The following is an 18893-nucleotide window of genomic DNA, read 5'->3' as shown; positions in this document are numbered from 1 at the left end:
AGAAACAATGGTTTAATTTTGAAAACAAAATTGACCAATGTAAAAATCATGGACCATAATGATTCTACATAATTTTCCCACTAGTACCGTATTCGTCTGAGTATAGTCCCACGTTCGAGTTGAACAATGTAAAAATCATGGACCATAATGATTCTATATAATTTTCCCACTAGTACCGTATTCGTCCGAGTATAGTCCCACGTTCGAGTATAGTCCCACTCCCCATTTTTCGAAAAATACCAGAGAAATTGTTTTTAAAAAAAATAAAAAAATGTTTAAAGTTTTTTTTTTTTTTTGAAATTCAAGTATAATCCCACCCCCCAATTGTGAAAAATGTTCACCTAAAAATCGGGTGGGACTATACTCGGACCAATATGGTAGTATATTCCCCCATTGCCAGCCAGTCTAGCTGTACTGTGTGCTCCATCCTCTGTATTATAGCAGGATATTCAAGCAGTATAAATTTTTTTGTGATTTCAACTGAACTCTTTTGATCAGTTTGCGGTTTCTTTTTCATTATTGCAAACAGCTACTAAAATATGGGTCAAAAAAGATTTTTACTGGTTTTAAAATCCGCAGTTCTGAAATCTAACCATGAAAAGTACAAAAATAAAAACCTCGCTGAAATTAAATCTAAAATGGTCCCATTTTCTAATTACGCAGTACTTATCAAACTCAAAATTTGACCTAAAATTGTGGGATATGAGTTTGTGTACCCACATGTTCAAAGGTCATTCTGTGAATGTGCAAATATATTGGGGTTAAAGAACTGTGCCCTGACAGATGAGCATGTCTGAGATCCTTGCAATGCTCACTATCCAGAGAAGATATCTTACCCTTCCCAGAACCCTTTGCAACATGATACATCACCTCATTACAGTATATGACACGTCCTCTATATCACTTTGTACATAGTACAGGTTCCCTTTGTTTTCATGTTGAGAATAGACTGGCTAAATATGGGTCGATAGTCAAGAAATAAACACATTTTGCAATATTTAAATGCACTGTTCATTGACCATTTCGTCACTTTCGACCCATGTTGCACTGGATAGCAAATCAGTAGACAATTGAAATGGAAGAAATGCATTGTGGGAAGTGAATCCCACAACACCAAAACCAGTTGTCTGCACATGTGCATTTGTATGTAGTTACCAACAGATGTACAGAAAAATACAAAATTGTACAACATTAGATGCTACATATGGTGTTCTCATTGTGGATATTTATTTGTGGGAAAATAAATATGATAGCGATGAGGTATGACCACAAAGTCTGATTCACTACTTGGGTTACTGTCTCCTCCTTTAAAGCAACAATATAGGATTTGTCAATTTTAGATTTTTTTTCTGCATAGTGCATACATATGATAAAATGCTGAGGACGCAGTTGGTACTGTGAAAGCGCTCCCGGTAAGCGATCAAATTTTAAGAAGTGTTGAAGTCAAAAAATTCTTCTAATTTAATTTATACCACTACGTATGAATATTCAATTTTATATGATAAAATTTAGTTTTCACTATGAATCGAAACATTCTTTTTTTTTGTATTTTGAGCCGAAATAATAGGGTAAAATGAAAGAATAATATTGCAACAACAATGTGATTCAGGATGGGGATTGGTAAGCAAATCTTACAACATATGACTTTACATATTTGTGTTATTGTGCATTACTTTTTACAACATATTCTCAACAAATGAGGAATCCTATAAAATATTTTTCTTTTCTTTTTCAACTTTTCTTCCACGGCCATGTCATGTCCCTATTTACCCTTAATACTATCCCTAACACTAACTCTAAATAACCCTACCCATCAATCCTATCATACGTTACATACATACATGTACATATAATATTACCTATTCTGGTTAAAATCCATACACCCCCTATGAAAGACATGACATTAACCTCCCACACAGGGGGTGTAGATTTCAAATGGAATCACCCATTCAGGTAACCCCATTTGAAATTTACACTCCCTGTGTAGTAGATTAAGGACATGTCTTCCATCAGGGGTGCATGGATTTCAACTGCAATAGCCAATCTACAATTTGTTTCAACTCGAGCATGGTAATGATTCGCTGGTCGCATTTATAGCAAATCGCGTCTTTCACCTAATTATGCAGAGCGATATAGCACATGCGGGTCATGCGCGGCTTGTCGGTACGCTTGTGCAGTAACCATGGAAAGGCACTGATATGTCACTACCAAACTCATGGTGAAACTAATTATAAATCTCAAAATAAATAAATCCAAGTATTCTAAATTACCCTACACTATTCAAATCTGTGTACTTTCTCCAATCTCCATAGTATACTGACCATTTCTTTTCGGTTTATATTCTTCACGCTCACGATGAGACGAACCCGAAAACAGATGCCGTAACGATTTTGACTTTCTCTTAGTTAACATTATCACCGCCTTTATTAAGTAAGTATATCATCAATACATATTCTCCCTATCACATGGATACCACTAGTTTCCGAGTGTACTACTATACTACAATCACCACCACCTCAGTCTATGATAAACTAATCTCCGCCAGCAGCCCTGCATGGTGTATATACACTGTACACATGCTATACCAGATAGCAACACATGTATACACAGACTGGTGTAAAGGTATGTACGAGAGACTAACAACATCAACCCTACAGGCATGGTTCATCACTCAAGCATATCATGTACTGACTCTATACCACCTTTACTATAACAAAAGTAAGTTTAACACAATCTACGAAGGTCAAGTTCTGAATGAAAATCAAATGGACTGGGATCCGTGACCATGGTCTTTTGAGATGAGAATACAATGGAATCGCTGGTACAGTTTAACTTCCTGAACTTCCTAGAGGCACTATTGGTTTGTTTGGTTGGAGTAAATGTGGAAATTTTTGTGGTACAATTTATTTTCACACTATACCCTCTCACAGCAGCCATGGTGAAATAACACAGCATGAATATGTTCCTTTTTTGTAGCCCTATAGGTCAAGCTTAGAATCACAATCATGAATTTTAAAACAAGTGACACTTTCCAAGCTAATGGTGCAAAATTACTTGTGCAAATTTTTCATTTTTACAGTAGTTTCACAATTTAAAGGAACATTCTGTGATCTTGAACTTAAATTTTGTCTTTACAAATTTTATTTCATAAACACGTAAACACATTTGACATTTTCAACTTTTTTGATAAAATAACTTTTTACAGAAAAATCATTGTCATGTTGCACTGATCAAAAATGGTCTTACCCATTCAGGTAACCCCATATTAAGTATGATAAAGAGATGGAAGATTAGGGCCATGTGTTCCATAGAGAGTCCGTGGATTTCAACTGGAATAGCTAAGGCTCATGAAAGTCAATTCCGAGTTTATCGTCACTTTTTTTTTCCAGGTTGGTGAGGTGACTTTTTCATTATTTCATCAGATTTCATTATTGACCTAAAATGTGTGTTGATTTAAAGGAAAATGGAAATAAATGCGACGAAGAAATTTTCCCGAAAGGTAGGGACTAGAAAAGCTAGAAAAGAGCCTTTTTGCTTGGAGTTTTGCTTCCAAGTTATGAATTTATATGTTTTACAAACAAAAATATATGTTTCCAATTGCTAAAACTGGTGAAAACACTGATACTTTGAAAATAATGAATTATTTTGGCATTTTTGAAAATTTGATGCGGGTATTTTTGGTTTCCAAAAAGTGACGCGGGCGGGGGACGGTAAACTCCGAATCAACTTTCACGCGCCTAACGCAATGTCCCTTTAATCTTCCTATAACTATAAGCAAAGTGGTCTCATAGTCAAGGGCAGAGTTCAACAAACAAACCTCCACTTAATGCTTTGCATGCTAGCCACAGGGTTTATAAAAAAAAGTCCCAAGTTTTCAGATACTTTCTCAAAAATATCAAGAGCTATCTCAAGATCCACCAAACCAATACTAGTGTTTGTACTCATTTTAATGCATTTTTCATACTGATTCCAAATTTACTCATGCAAAATATGTACGATTCCAATTTTTTAAAAAGAAAATTTGGAAATCGTCATCTGCAGTCAACATCTGTAAAGAGAGGGTTAAAAAGATCACAATTTGGCCTCTAGTTGTGGGTATGATCATTTGTATCTAACCCAATAAAAGGTCATTCAATGAATGTACAAGCATACTGGGGTTAAGGAACTGCGCCTTGAAGCATGAGTCTGTTTGAGATCCTATCTAGATTTGACATTTTCCATTGTTCAGTTTCACTTCCACTTCTCATATTATTTCTCTAAACACAGTCATTTATTCTTGTGATTTTCAAGCTTGAGTAAATTTTCACAAATTTTGATATTTCCATGTTTTCCTTTTACTCATCCATCACAGCAGGGGTCGCGCTAACCTGCGTTTCTGCGCGTACAGCGCATATTTTTAAGTTTGGGCGCATATATTCATTTTTGCATATCAGTTCAGGGGTTTTCATGCGCGCAGAAAAATGAAAACATGTGAAAGAAAAATAAAAGCTTGATCTCCAATATTTACGGCCCGTCCAGAAATTATGTAACATAAAATGCAATGTAACATAAATGTTGAATTGAAGTCGCCGTAGCATTGTAACATAATTTAAAAATAGAAATAAAATACACACCACGGCATAATTACACAGATTGCGATATTGTCTAGAATCACTGCTGTTGAGATATCGCAGTACGGAATGATGTCACGTAAGTGAGTTGGTAATTTCTAATTCTAGGGATCGGAAAGAAATGCTTTGTGGGTGGTGTGTAGAGATATGCCATCAGTGAAATACGACACAATGATCGGCCGTAGAAGAAAAAAATGACAAAAATTTGCCCTTGAATTATGTTTTATAGTCATAATACTCCAGTAATCCAATAAATATCATAATATTTGGCCTAAACTAGAACTCATTTGCAAGGAAATGTCATTTTTTATTGAGTAAAGCATTGCTTCCATGTGGTGCCAATGGTGTTGAATTCTGCACTTTGCCGAAGTTAAACTGCATTTTGTGGAATTCGGCGAACTTTTATGGCATAAAGCAACACTTTTATAGTAAGTAAACTGCTCGAGAACTATCTTAAAAAGCGAGATAGTTGGTTACAGGCGAGAATCGTGCCGTGAAAAGCGAGATCACGTTTTTTGCTTGGCTAAACAACTATTATACCAATGGTACCGGTAACACATCATTATAGCCAAAATCACAAAATCTGATACTGATACATATAAAAATGGTACATTCAATACTTGACAGATTAGAGAACCCCTCGTTTTAGGATTTGGCGCATATTTTTAACACTTTCAGGGGTTCAGGGGTTCTGAGAACCCCTGGTTTTAAAACCTAGTGCTACCCCTGCATCACAGAAATGGGATATTCAAGTTCAAATCCATACACCCCTTATACAAGACACAACTTTAATCTCCCACACAGGGGGTGCAAATTTCAATTGGGGTTACATGAATGGATGTCTCCATTTGAAACCTGCACCCCCTGTGTGGGAGATTAAAGTCATGTCTTCCACAGGGGGTGTTTGAGTTTGAACTGGAATAGCCCAATACCAGATTTCTTCCACAGACCTACAAACAAATCCTATGTATTTTCAGCAATTTCAAACTTAACTCTGTCTAGGCTAGAAATTGCATAAAAGCATGAAAATATTACAAGATGAAAAAATTCAAACTTGAACCCTGTATCACTTACTAAATGGCACACAAAAGACCAACTATAACTTCCATTCAAGTTTCCAATTGTGTGTAATATTGACTCAAAAAATTACTATAAATATAAGAATGCAATAACACTGGATGGCTAACCACCAAGAACAGTTTACATTTCAACAATTGTGATTTATTCAATGACGCATCAGTTGCAGTGGCATTATTTTTCTTTTTGACATTGGGCAGATGAGGTTGAACAAAATCATTAAGAACCTTTTGGCAACAGAATAAGTTAACCGTACACGCATACAAAAAACATTGCCATATTGAAGCTAAAATGGTGGGGTATTTATCCCTCCATCCCCCTCTGTGGGATTTACATCTATGATCAGTTGTCAGGGGGTGCAAAGACAGCAATTGTTCAGTCTGGTGTGCACCACTTTAAGCCCTGTGTGTTCACTGGTATATAGCACATATGAGGTAACATTTTCAGAGGTCTGTTAAGTCCGGGGGGAGGGGTACAAACAGTACATATGCCAAAGTACGCAAACATTGCATTTTCAGCCATTTGGAATATCAGCGGCGCCTTTTTCTTGGCCAATTTATGTTTTGTGCCTTTAATGCTTGCTGGTTCTGTCAACTTTTCCAATTGCAAAATTCCAACATCGACTGTGACCCAGACATGTAGGCCTATGCACTTGTTTTTCTTCTACATATGTACACTTGTAATTACTCACAGTTAGATGCACTCATACAAAACCATCACTATGAACTAAAGTGATCTCACCTCCCATGGAAAAGTCCAATAACCCACATTACACAAGCATAGCTCAAAGTTTGACCTCATGTTGTGAAAGATGAGTTTTTGTACCCACCACACTCAAAGGTCACTAATATGCATGTAGAAGCCTATTGCTGTTACAGAACTGTGTACTGATGGATGAGATCCATACAATCTTGTGACATGAGCCCTAACACCTTTCCCAAAAAATACCATTTAACATAACAACATGGAACCCTATTATATTATTCATAATAAATTCATTCCCCACATAAATTCATTCCCCTGTATCTTAACCAGAACCTTTTTATCAAGCGCCAGCGCTCAAAATAGATGGCGGCTAAGGGGTGACTTGCTCCCGAAAATGCCAAAATAGCTAGCTGGGGTGATTTTAATAAAAGTAGCCCCTGAAAGGAGGCTTGTGGCTCAAAGTAAATTGAGATAAGGGTATTTAGCCCCAAAATCCAAAAAGTAGCTAGCCCTTAATTGGGGCCAAAGGTGCTGGATTCACTATACTTAAAGAATTTTTTCCAACCCTAACCCCCCCCCCCCCATCACGTGAAATGCCAAATCTATTCCACTGTTTTAAAGACAGCTTACATCTAAATGGTTAAAAAGGGTACATCCCCTTTTTTCCACCAGGATGCTCAAGAATCTGAAAAGTGGAGGGGGGGGATTATAAGAAAATGCTATACAACTTCATAAATATAAATCTGTTGATTTTCTGCTTTTTGAAATCACTGATACATGTAGTACCTTGAACTAAGGGACCAATCGTTATTTACGGCAGGGGGGAATGGGTGTTTTGCAAAAATATCGACAAAAAATTTCACGTTCCCCCCTCAAAATTTTCGCGTACCCCTTGTTTTCCCAATTTTCTTCATTTAAAATTTAACAATCCCCCTCCTGGTTCAACTAAAAATTACAGGTTCCCCCCTCAAGACCACAAAAAATGTTGTGTTCCCCCCTAAATTTACCCATTCCCCCCTGCCATAAATAATGATCGCTCCCTAAATTCAAAATTCTAGCCAGTAACTTTTGTTATAAATTCAGTGAATGATGGCAGCTATTTATCCAGAAAACCCAGAAGGCAGCTATGAGCCTTCAGACATCCTCCTTAAAAATACCTTGGTTATCATAATGGCATCTTAATAACCTGTAACCAAGCAACAGGCAAAGTGGCTTTTCCTGTTGCATGAAGAAAAATCCCTTTAAAAGGGAATGCTTCTGAATGCCATTTGTAACCATATGTAGAATGTCAGCAGAACTAGTTCCACGATAATGGCTTAGGAAGATTTTCAACATGGGGGGGGGGGGCTGACCAAACAAAAAATTTGGTGACCCATCCTGGAGGGTGCCCGAGGGATCCCCACTCCCCGGTATCTGGTCACATTTTTTTACTTCATCTGGAATTATTATGCGGGGAGGGGAGCCCACATCAAAATTATCAAGGGGCTGAGCTTGATTTGTGTGCTCACTTCAGGCAATCCAATTAACAAATTGAAATATGGCAGCTATTAAAAAACCCAGTAGGCAGCTATGAGTCTTCAGACATCCTTCTTAAAATACCTTAGCTATCATAATGACATCTTAATAGCCCGTAACCATCCGTACAAACACCTTCACCAAGCAATGTGCGAAGTGGCTTTTCCTCTGCAGTATCATGCAGACACACATACTTCCATGGGTAGTACCAAAGCACAGCAACTGATAGATGTATCCCATCATGCTTTGCGGTACCATAATAGAAATGCATGTGTCATAGAAAGTGCGCACAAAATCTCTCCCCAATTACTCACTCAAATCAGTGGTGCTTAAAGGGGTACAACACCACTGGCCAATTTTTTGCCTATTATTGCATTTTTCTCAAAAATTATAGCACATTGGTGACAAGTAAGATATTTATATTATAGGGGCAAGGACTACAACTACTGTACTGAAAATTCAGCAACTCAAAGTTAGTAGTTATTGATTTATTGATCAAATATTGGTTTTCCCTCATTTTTGACTGTAACTCTACAACTGTAGTCTGTGCCGAAATAAAATTTCCAGTGCAGTAGTTGTAGTCCTTGCCCCTATAATATACATATCTTACTTGTCCCCAATGGGCTATAATTTTTAAGAAAAATGCAAAAATAGGCACAAATTTGTGCAGGGGTGTAGTACCCCCTTAATAGACTTTTGTTTGAAAAATATGGCCTCTAAAGTATTGTGAAACTGTTATAGCTTTCAATCAAAAATATCCGCAGTATATGGTCTCGCTTAAATGTTGAGCGTTGAAGAAAAAGTTTCATCTTGGACAGAAGTCATTTCAAAATCTATATCGTTATTTCATCTTTGAGCAAGTTTATACTGAGCACCTCGCATTAACACACTTTTATTCCCGTTCATTTTTAATCCTCTCACCATTTAGTGGGAGGGTGTAAGCCCAGAAAAACTTTTTTGTGACCTTCAAGTTATTTCAAGGTCACATTTTGATCGCTTGTAGTGTATTGTAACTTCCGGTGTACCCACTAAATTGTGACGCATTTGTTTCTACTGGGCATGTCACAGTGTATTCCCCCGGGGGGTTCACTCCTATTGTGGCCTGTACACCATCTGCGATAATAAAAAGCAGCGTAAAGGTTAGTTTTTCAGGGGTAGGCACGATCATCTGCGTGTCGTGTTTAGGGTATCAAAAACATGAAAAATTGGAAAAAGGGTAGCAAAATTACAATTGCTAATACGCGAAAATGAAATTTAGGGTATGAAATTTGATGCAAGGAATAAAATCCCTGTTTAACAGGCGCGTGTTACCTGTTTAGGGTATCGTTTTAGCCAAGGGTTAAATTATTGTTTAGGGTGCTTTTCAAAAGTTGATCATCGCGGATGGTGTACAGGCCACAATGGGAGTGACCCTCACCCCAGGTATTCCCACTATTAAGCACCTCAAAAGGTGGTTGACAGTGTGGTTTGTTATAACAATTTGTTATGAGGAATAATAATGCTGTTACTTCATCATGTGTTAATCAGACTTGCATTATATGCATTGAAGGTCTCGGCACTATTATAGTGCATTGCAATTGATGTCTCTCATTTCTCTCTCCAAGTAATTTGCAGTTTTAACCAATATTGGGTTATTCAAGTTGTAATCCATACACCCCCTATGGAAGACATGACCTTAGTCTCCCACAGAGGGGGTGTGCATTTCAAATGGAGTCAGCCATTCAGGTAACCCTTTTGAAATTCACACTCCCTTTGTACAAGATTAAGGGCGTATCTTCCATAAGGGGTGGATGGATTTCAATTGGAATAGCACATTCTTTAATTCCATAATATCAGTTGTATAGACAATGAACAGAACAAAGCAGACTTATTTCATTTGGTAATTTTAACCATACTTATATGGGGGCACTCAACTTGTAGGTAGGGGTGACGCGGCTGACGCCAAACTTTGGGAACTAATTTTCGGGCTAAATAGGGGTTTCTGAACTGCAATATCAACATAGGGGGATCTAGTTAATTAAATTGGGCCAAATTATTGGCTTAAATTCGAAATGTGTCCAAATTTGAGCCAAAGAGCTTCACTTAATTGACCAAGTTTTACTCCAGGTGAGGCTAAAGAACTGGAGCTTGATCCCCAAATGTGGCTCTTCCAGAGCTGCCCGAAAGCCCTAAAAAGGGACCCTTGAGCACCACACATACCCATACAACCTTTATATGTGATTGTGAGTGCCCCCTCTGGGTACAAACCCTGCAATTCCATTTTTGAAATTGGAATGTGATCAGAATAATTATACAGTAATTATATATGTAAGGAATACTTACCAAATTCATTTAATAACCACAGTATACACAAAAATGGTAATGTTATTATTCTAAACTAATGACCAATGTTAATTTCACTCCCAAGTTTTTAGATAATTATACACCTAATGATATTAACTACCCGGTATATTGTGCCCTCTACATTTGTCTCATACTAATTATTCTATCCTATAGGCCTATGGAATTATGATAAAAAATTATTTTTGAGTTAAAAATATAGAAGAAAATGGCACTAAAATCTATACAAGTTTGCTTCAGTTTAGGTGCACCAGTTACCCATGTCTAATACTCATCAACTGGATTATTCCAGTTGAAATCCATACACCCCCTATGGAAGACATGACTTGAATCTCCCATACAGGGAGTGTACATTTCAAATGGGAGTCACCCACACAGGTACGTATCCCCATTTGAAATTCACACTCCCTGTACTGTTGAAGATTAATGCTTTGCGTGCTAGCCATGCGCTTCAATGGAAAAAGTTCCAAGTTTTGAAATATTTTCTCAAAATATCAAGAGCTATATTAAGAACTACTGGATCAATACTAGGCTTGTATGTACTAATTATAATAAATTTTTCATGCTGATTCAAAATATAGTCATAAAAATTTACATTTCTGAAATTTTTGAATTTTTAAAATTTTTTTGAAACTTGTCGTCTGCAGTCGACACCCGCATGAAGAGAAAGTCATGTCCTGCATATGGGGTGTATAGATTTCAACTGGAATAGCACACTATATGTTGCGCACCACAAAGTCGACGATAGGTGTCTACGACTCTCTCTATTTTTGTAGGGTATATTTGTACGGATGGAAGAAGTTGGACTGGATGATCCCAATTCTTGCCCTACTCATGAATACACATCATAGGGCATCAAAGTAGAACTGACAAGACACTGAGAACCATGGGAAACCCCCCTGGTTCTCTGTAGTTTGCCATGTCGCTACATGTAGTGCACTCTCAGAAAAAATTTCCAAAAGGATTCTAAGATGTCCTCTTACTTGAACGTTCAAAAGGGCTCCTGGAAATCAAAGAACCCTTCATTCTCTGATTACGGATTCTGCAGCCCTTTAGAGAACTAAAAAAGTTCCTCAGACAGAATGACCAAAGGTTCTTTTATGGTTCCTTGTAAGAACCATCAAGGGTTCTCCTCAAAAGACAAAATATTACAGAACCCTTTTGGAACTTCTTTTTTCCCCTAAGGTACATGTGTATTGGGGAAACATGTACAGAATTGAGAATCACATTAAACTAGACTATAAGATGCAGCACTATCCACCAAGAGTCTATTCACTGATGATATAAGTATGTTACAATAACTTGGGGAATATTAAAAATGGACTTGATAAATGAAGAATATATTTTTGTATGTATAAATAAAGATGTTTACTACAACAGAATAAAAGAGCGGAAATATTCCATGATTTGCTGAATGGCGGTGCAGCTGCAGCTAAATGTTAGCTGTGCAACTCTAAGCTATTAAACTACATTAATCCAACTTGAAATGATACTATGAACCAACATGACCATTGACTAATCATGAGAACATTATCTAAAACCATAGACCCTTTTTCAGGGTCTATGCTAAAACATCAGAAGACATACTTGAGTAGGGTTTCTACATGGATGGAACGGATCCAGGTTAATCTGGTTCATGTGGAAATGAATGGTCAACTTTATAAACAACCACACAAAGTAGGCCTGTTTTTGATCCACATTAACTCAAAATGATGTGGACATGATTCACATCAATTTGAGTTCATATAGAAGCGAGTGATCCATTCACAGATAAAGCCCTTCTGAATCCGGTCCATTGTTCAGGTCTAGCTGGCCACTATGCATTGTCAAGACAACCATGTGTTAATGCACATTAATGCGCACTACATCTATTGAAGTACACAATATGGATTTGGTTTCTAAAGTGTTGTGTGAACTCCACTAATATATAAAACATATACATATGTACAAAATAATGACCTATGATAGTTGTTACACTAAAAACACATCTTATTATCTCCTACATTATGCAAATTCATTGATATTAGCATGTAAATTAACATATAAACTACATGCATAATTAATAATTATCACAGTTATGATCAAATGCAAGCGGTTTATTCTCTTCTGTTCCCATGCATAACATGAACAATGGCAGGAAATCATACATACACTAATTTTATGTATGCAGGGGCAGATCCAGGAATTTTCAAAAGAGGGGGCGCCGAGCAACCGCCGTGGCAGGGCACCCACACAAAGTCAGATGCCGCTCTGCAAAAATATATAAAGTCAGGCGCTCACATTTTCACACCATTAAAAAATAATAATATAAAATGCAGACTAAATACAGCCTGTGATCCCAAGGGGATTTCCCAAGCTTGGCTGCCATTTCCTTAGCATAATTGGAAAAGCAGCAAAATTTCATTTGGAACCAAAAGAACATGTCAATTAAATTGATGTAATTATTTAATTTCATAAAAACTGAGAAGAGAACAAAACATGCACATTTATTAACAAGTCATGAATGAACAGAGAAGAGAATAAACCATACATTGATTTTATGAAACAGTATGAAATATCACCATCTTCTGTAGCTTATTTGATCAAAAAATTGCTTTCTTTTTCACAATTTTATAAAATGAAAACATGATAGACCTAATTAGTTTATTGAAATTTAGAAGAGGTAATTTGTCATCAAGCATGATTTATTGAACCTAAACAGCAGTATGGATTACCGTGGAAACAATTAAATTGCGTATTTCCAAACAACTTTGTTGGAATAAAATCCTTATCAATAGAGGGCAGCAAATCAATTTCAAAGGGTATCAAATTCTACCACTTGCCAATATAGAGGGCAGCAGACAACATTTTCTGTTGAGGAAAAGTCAGGCGGCGGATGACATGATCGAGCCGGCAACTCGTGAAACCGCCCGGCCGTATGGCATTTTCCATATACTCGGTTAGTTTTGTGGGGTTCATTATCGAACCCCAACGGTTTTAACTTGTATTTATATTATTTATCAACATAGGCCTATTTGTTTGTGATATTTCAAAGCGTTTTAAAATTTCAAAATAATCCCATTCAATTACACGGTTGACGATGAAAATTTACTGAATTTAGGGACTGCATGTCATACACCACCTGGGGAAAAGTATTAAACCAAAAAAGAAAAACATATTTTTATCAAGGTAAGCTACAATAGGTGATGATAAACTCTATATACAAGAGGGTGGACCACATTGAATATATAATTGGTCTATTCCAGGTGAAATCCTTACACCCACTAAGGAAAACATTACTTTAATCTCCCACACAGGGGATGTAGATTTCAAATGGAGTCACCTATTCAGGTAACCCCATTTGAAATTCTGCACCCCCCTGTGTGGAAGATTAAGGTCATGTCTTCCATAGGGGGTGTGTGGATTTCAACTAGAATAGCATAATAATACACAAGGGCGACAAGATCAAATTATGTCTCTATCTTTTGAATTTCATTCAATTGGTATTTGCAAAGGTCATTGCTTATTAATTTCATTTTTCAGTTGAATACCAATGCCTTAAAATTAGGACTAACAAGGCTAACTTCTTTACAAAACAAATTTATTTTTAAAGAAGATCAGAATTAATCATATTATTTTGAACCAGACACATTCATACAACTTGACACTTTTCTTACGACTAGCACTGAAATATATTTTTTTGAAACACTTTATTTTAAAATGAAATGTCTGAAGTCACTGTACCGTACATATTAAAATTTCCCAAATTTAAAGTTGCTTCATAGATTTGTGACAATTTTGAAAACTAAGGAAATTTTTATTAATTTCAGGAAATTTGAAGTAGAGAATAAACATCAAATGCAAATAAAACTTTTTGACAATTATTTCCAAACTGCAAATTAACCATGCACTTCAAAATCACATCAATCACAGTTAGATCTATTAAGGGATCCAAAATGAGCGTTTATTGCTTTTCGACAGTATTTTTTGTGGGACATGAGAGCACCTTAGACCTATCGAATTGCATTCTGAATACGAAGCATGTCTTTCTGATATCAAATAATTTTCATTTTTTTAAAATCACAATATAATACAAATTTTATGACAAATTTTAAAAATTTGATATTTTTCAAATTTTTGATATATGACAGTCCTCAGTAAATTATATAAATCTAATGATATATTCTTAAAGTGTATGTAGCAGGGAGGAAAAGCCGACGGTCAATTGAAAATTTTGACCTTTTATATTGAAGATATGGATTTTTTCCCAAAAGACCTAATTTTTTTTGGTGTTTTGGGAAAAAAAATCCATATCTTCAATACTGAAAGGTCAAAATTTTCAACTGATCGTCGGCTTTTCATCCCACCTACATACACTTTAAGTATAGATCATCAGATTTATAAAGTTTACTTCAAGTACTGTTAAATATCAAAAATATCAATTTTTAATGATTTGCCATAAAATATGTATTAAATTGCGAATTTCAAAAAATCAAAATTATTTGATATCAGAATGACATTCTTCGTATTCAGAATGCAATTCGATATGTCTGATGTGCTCTAATGTCCCAAAATAAATACTGTCCAAACGCTCATACCCCAGCCCTTAAGTCATCGCCAAGAAACTCAAATCACAAGAGAAAACACAGCATGCCCGTAATATTTGAAATTCAGACACTCATGCACACAAAATTTGCGCACATGAAGAAAAATATACTTCAATAAAACAAATCACAATTGGTCCAATGTGGTCCATATATAACTACAGCAGGACACTTCCTTTATGTGTTATCCTGTAAGCCAATTTTACCCCCAAGTCCTTGAATTACCCCCCAGAGTACTTGTGGTGTACCTTTGAAGTAAGATTTGGTGTACCACTAGAGTTACCCAATGGGTACTATCAGGGCTCGAAAAAATGTTAATTTCCCGGGAAGCAAGCTAAATTTCCCACAATACATAGCATATTTTATATACAGAAAACACACAATTTCCCTCCAAATACCAGAATTTCCCTTCAAACACCAACATTTCCTGGGAATGAGCTTCCCAAATTCCCCACTTTTTCGAGCCATGGGTACTATTTAGATCATTCTTATAATGGGCACTTTCTTGTCCTTGATCTTTATGGGCTGAACATTGACTTCATGTCCTTGAGCTTCATATGCCACATGAGCATTCAAAATTTGGTTCTCATCAGCACCAGGGTAGGGGACACTAAACTTCAATTTTGGTAGGGGCGTGCAGCACCCACTTTGGGAAATAAGAACTGATTTTTGGGCAAAATAGGGACATTTGAACTGAAATATTAACATATTATTTTGGTCTAATGAATTAAGACTGATCCCAATTAAAGGTGTAAAATATGTACTAAAGGAATCCCTTGGCTACAGGTTACCACATAAAGGAAGAGTTTGGCTGTGTAAAGAACATCTACAGGTTAATATAATGATCTACTGTGCAATAAAGCACTGCACAAATGGGCTATTCCAGTTGAAATCCATACACCCTTATGGAAGACATGACCTTAATCCTCTCACACAGGGAGTGTAGATTGCAAATGGAGCCACCCATTCAGGTAACTCCATTTGAAATTTGCTCTCCCTATGCATGGGGTGAGACATTTAAGGACATGTTTTCCATAGCGGGTATGGATATCAACTGGAATAGCCCAATGCTGGCGCAATTGGCAGTTTAAATGATCGTTTGGTGGCCACATTTATTTATAGCAGAGTAGGCTTATTTTCCACTTCAGATTCAACGACTTGCTCTGACACTACCCTGATTCTTGAGGGTGCAATTCTATTACAGCAGTGTTGCCATAACCTCCATTTCTAGCCCAATTGGGCTCCAAGCACATTTGCCCCATGACTCCCACAACTGCAGCTTTTGAGAGACTTTTGACCGTTTTTTAATACCTCAAAAATGAAAGACAAAAACATCATTTTCTGATCTGAAATTTTGAGTCAAATTTGTTTTGGGATAAATGTTGGTTGAATTGGGCTACATTTTGTGCAACTTTGGTTTAAATTTATGGCATCACTCATTCAACACAGCAAGGCACTAGTAAAGGGACCTGTGTGGGAAATTATATAAAGAGCATCTAAAGATATTGTCAAGGTTTCTTAATTTGAAGCAAAATAATGTCTATTTTGAACAAGGAAGATGGCAAGTAATAGTTGAATCATATTCAAATTTCATTTCCATTGACTGCTTCCAATTAATTAAGTTACTTTCCACCAAAGTTGTTTTATTTGATTCCATATGAGCTCATATGATTGCCTGTCCACAAAGACCAACAAACAGGCAACAATCAACAATTAATGCTCTGCATACTAGCCATAGACTTCAACATAATAAGTCCCAGTTCCGAAATATTTTCTCAAAATATCAAGAGCTATCTTAAGAACCACTGAACCAATACTAGGCTTGTTTGTACTCATTTTAATGCATTTTTCATGCCGATTCCAAATATGGTCATGAAAATGTACAATTCTGAATTTTTTAATTTTTAAAGAAAATTTGAACTTTATCATCTGCAGTTGACACCCATGCGGAGAGATTAACAGAACCTTTCAAATACCAAACATTTCTTAGGAAAGAATTAATTGTCTTGTATTGTTTTAAAATGAAATATAGGCCATCAAACACATTTTCAACTGCCAATTCCTAAGGATACAATCTACATGTCAGACACTACAAGTATTATATATGCACACGTCATACAAGACAATGTTAACGTCGTGGCCCTACGTACCTTTCAGTCGTGTCGCTTGCAGTAGTCCTGCTGTATGTGTTAACATTAAAGGAAGGACAATACAACAGTTGCACAAGATAAACAAATCTATTTTCTAAACAACTTGTACAGTCGTCCTCGATTGCTGAGATAATGGATTTAGGCAATCTCTCATACACTTCCAGTTGAAATCCATGATACACAAAGCGGAAGACATGGCGTTAATCTTACACACAGGGAGTGTGAATTTCAAAAGGGTTACCTGAATAGGTGACTCCATTTAAAAATACATCCCTTGTGTGAAAGATTAAGGTCATGCCTTCCATAGGGGGGTGTATGGATTTCAACTGGAATAGCTCATTGATACCAAATAATATCATTTTCAATAAGATAATAATAGATATCAAGAGATATAAATGATTGATGGCGAAGATTTTTTTGAATAAATTATAGCACTTTGATGGTGATGCAAAATTTGCACAAAAGTTCAATAAAATGTCCATTTTTCTTTCTTAGATGCATGATGCACAAAAGTGTTGATTTGCCTTATATTGCATATTCAGCCAAGCAGCCTAATCACATGACTTTTTGTATAGCAATTTGCAAAGTGCAAAGAAAAAATTACAATAATTAAAAATAAAATAAAAAAAAGTCAGATAATTTGTGATTTGGTAAGATGCTTTTAGAATTGTCTGCTTTGAAGTGGAAAAATTTGCTGAAATATAAATGCAAAAAATAAGGTTATTCCAGTTGAAATCCATACATCAAAATTCAAATGGAGCCACCCATTCAGGTAACTGGTAACCCCATTTGAAATTTGTATGGATTTCAACTAGAATAGCCCAATGCTTGCCAGGTGCTGCTTGAGAAGGCTTAACCAAGTTTGAGTTTTCATTTTATAATTTGTATACAATAATAATTATGAGGGATCAGCAATCAGGACAACAATGTGATAAATAGGATCATACAAGAAGAGTCTCATTTGATTCCTTCTTTTTAACCCCCTGAGCACTACCTGCCAATCTAACATTGTCTCTGATTGGTCAATTACATGATATTTTCACTTAAATCACCAATCAGAATCGAGCTTTGCAAATAATTCACCCCAATTTTTTTTGCATGGTGAAATTACAATGTTGCTGATTGGGCCAATTGATAATGAAAACTTCTTTTTGGCCAATCGGCAGGTAGTTCTCATAGGGTTAAACAGATTTAAAGCAAAGTTCAAATTTTTTTGTCCACCTCTTGTTTTTGTTTTCTTAAACATCATAATAATGTCTTTCTATTATATAAGGTCTGTAGGTGATGGAACAAATGATGGAAGGAATGACATTTTATATCAATCAGGCGCCTGAAAAGTGGACAAGAATGTAAAATAATAAAATGGAAACGGAATCATGAGACTCCTTTTGTACAATCCTATACGACCACCACTCAACCAGTATACAAATGTACATATTAGTGATCAAATTCATTATAACACTAAAATATTACTCAAATACTTCAAAACCATACATCGAATAAATCATAGTGATCAGTGTTCATTCATGTGTTAAATCATCTACATCTTGTTTACATAGCAACTTGCATGTGATTACTGATGATATGGCATTCATGCATGAAAATAATTTTAAACATCCACTCTGTGCAAGATCTAGTAGCTTCATCCGGTGGCGGCACTGGCGGGGTCCTTTTTGTGAGTAGGGGTTTTTGTGTGTTGTTTTCACCTACAAGCGTGGACTTTGAGTCCACATTTATGTAGTGAAAAACCACACATAGTGAACCGTGGACATCCACTGTCGTAAGACAGCACAACTTTGCATATGGGGTAGAGTCCCCTATCGTAGGTGTAATATCAGGTCCACGGTTAACGGTGAAATGTCACAGAAGTCCATGTTTGGATTCTGATGTCTGTGTGTGTGGGTCCACGGTTT

The 18893-nt window shown here is 36.2% G+C and overlaps 1 protein-coding gene across 1 annotated transcript in view; it reads right to left on the bottom strand.

Annotated features, from left to right (window-relative positions):
- The window catches only part of LOC140163878 (uncharacterized), a 175583-nt gene that overhangs the window by 112800 nt on the left and 43890 nt on the right, over positions 1-18893 (bottom strand). Inside the window, 1 exon segment of the mRNA XM_072187193.1 lies at positions 16981-17010. Within this exon segment, the coding sequence (XP_072043294.1) occupies positions 16981-17010 (30 nt within the window).

Source organism: Amphiura filiformis, chromosome 11 (assembly GCF_039555335.1).
Source record: "Amphiura filiformis chromosome 11, Afil_fr2py, whole genome shotgun sequence".
In the NCBI taxonomy this organism is placed as follows: domain Eukaryota; kingdom Metazoa; phylum Echinodermata; class Ophiuroidea; order Amphilepidida; family Amphiuridae; genus Amphiura; species Amphiura filiformis.
The sequence above is the reverse complement of the archived record's forward strand: the minus strand, read 5'-3'. Positions and strand labels throughout refer to the sequence as shown.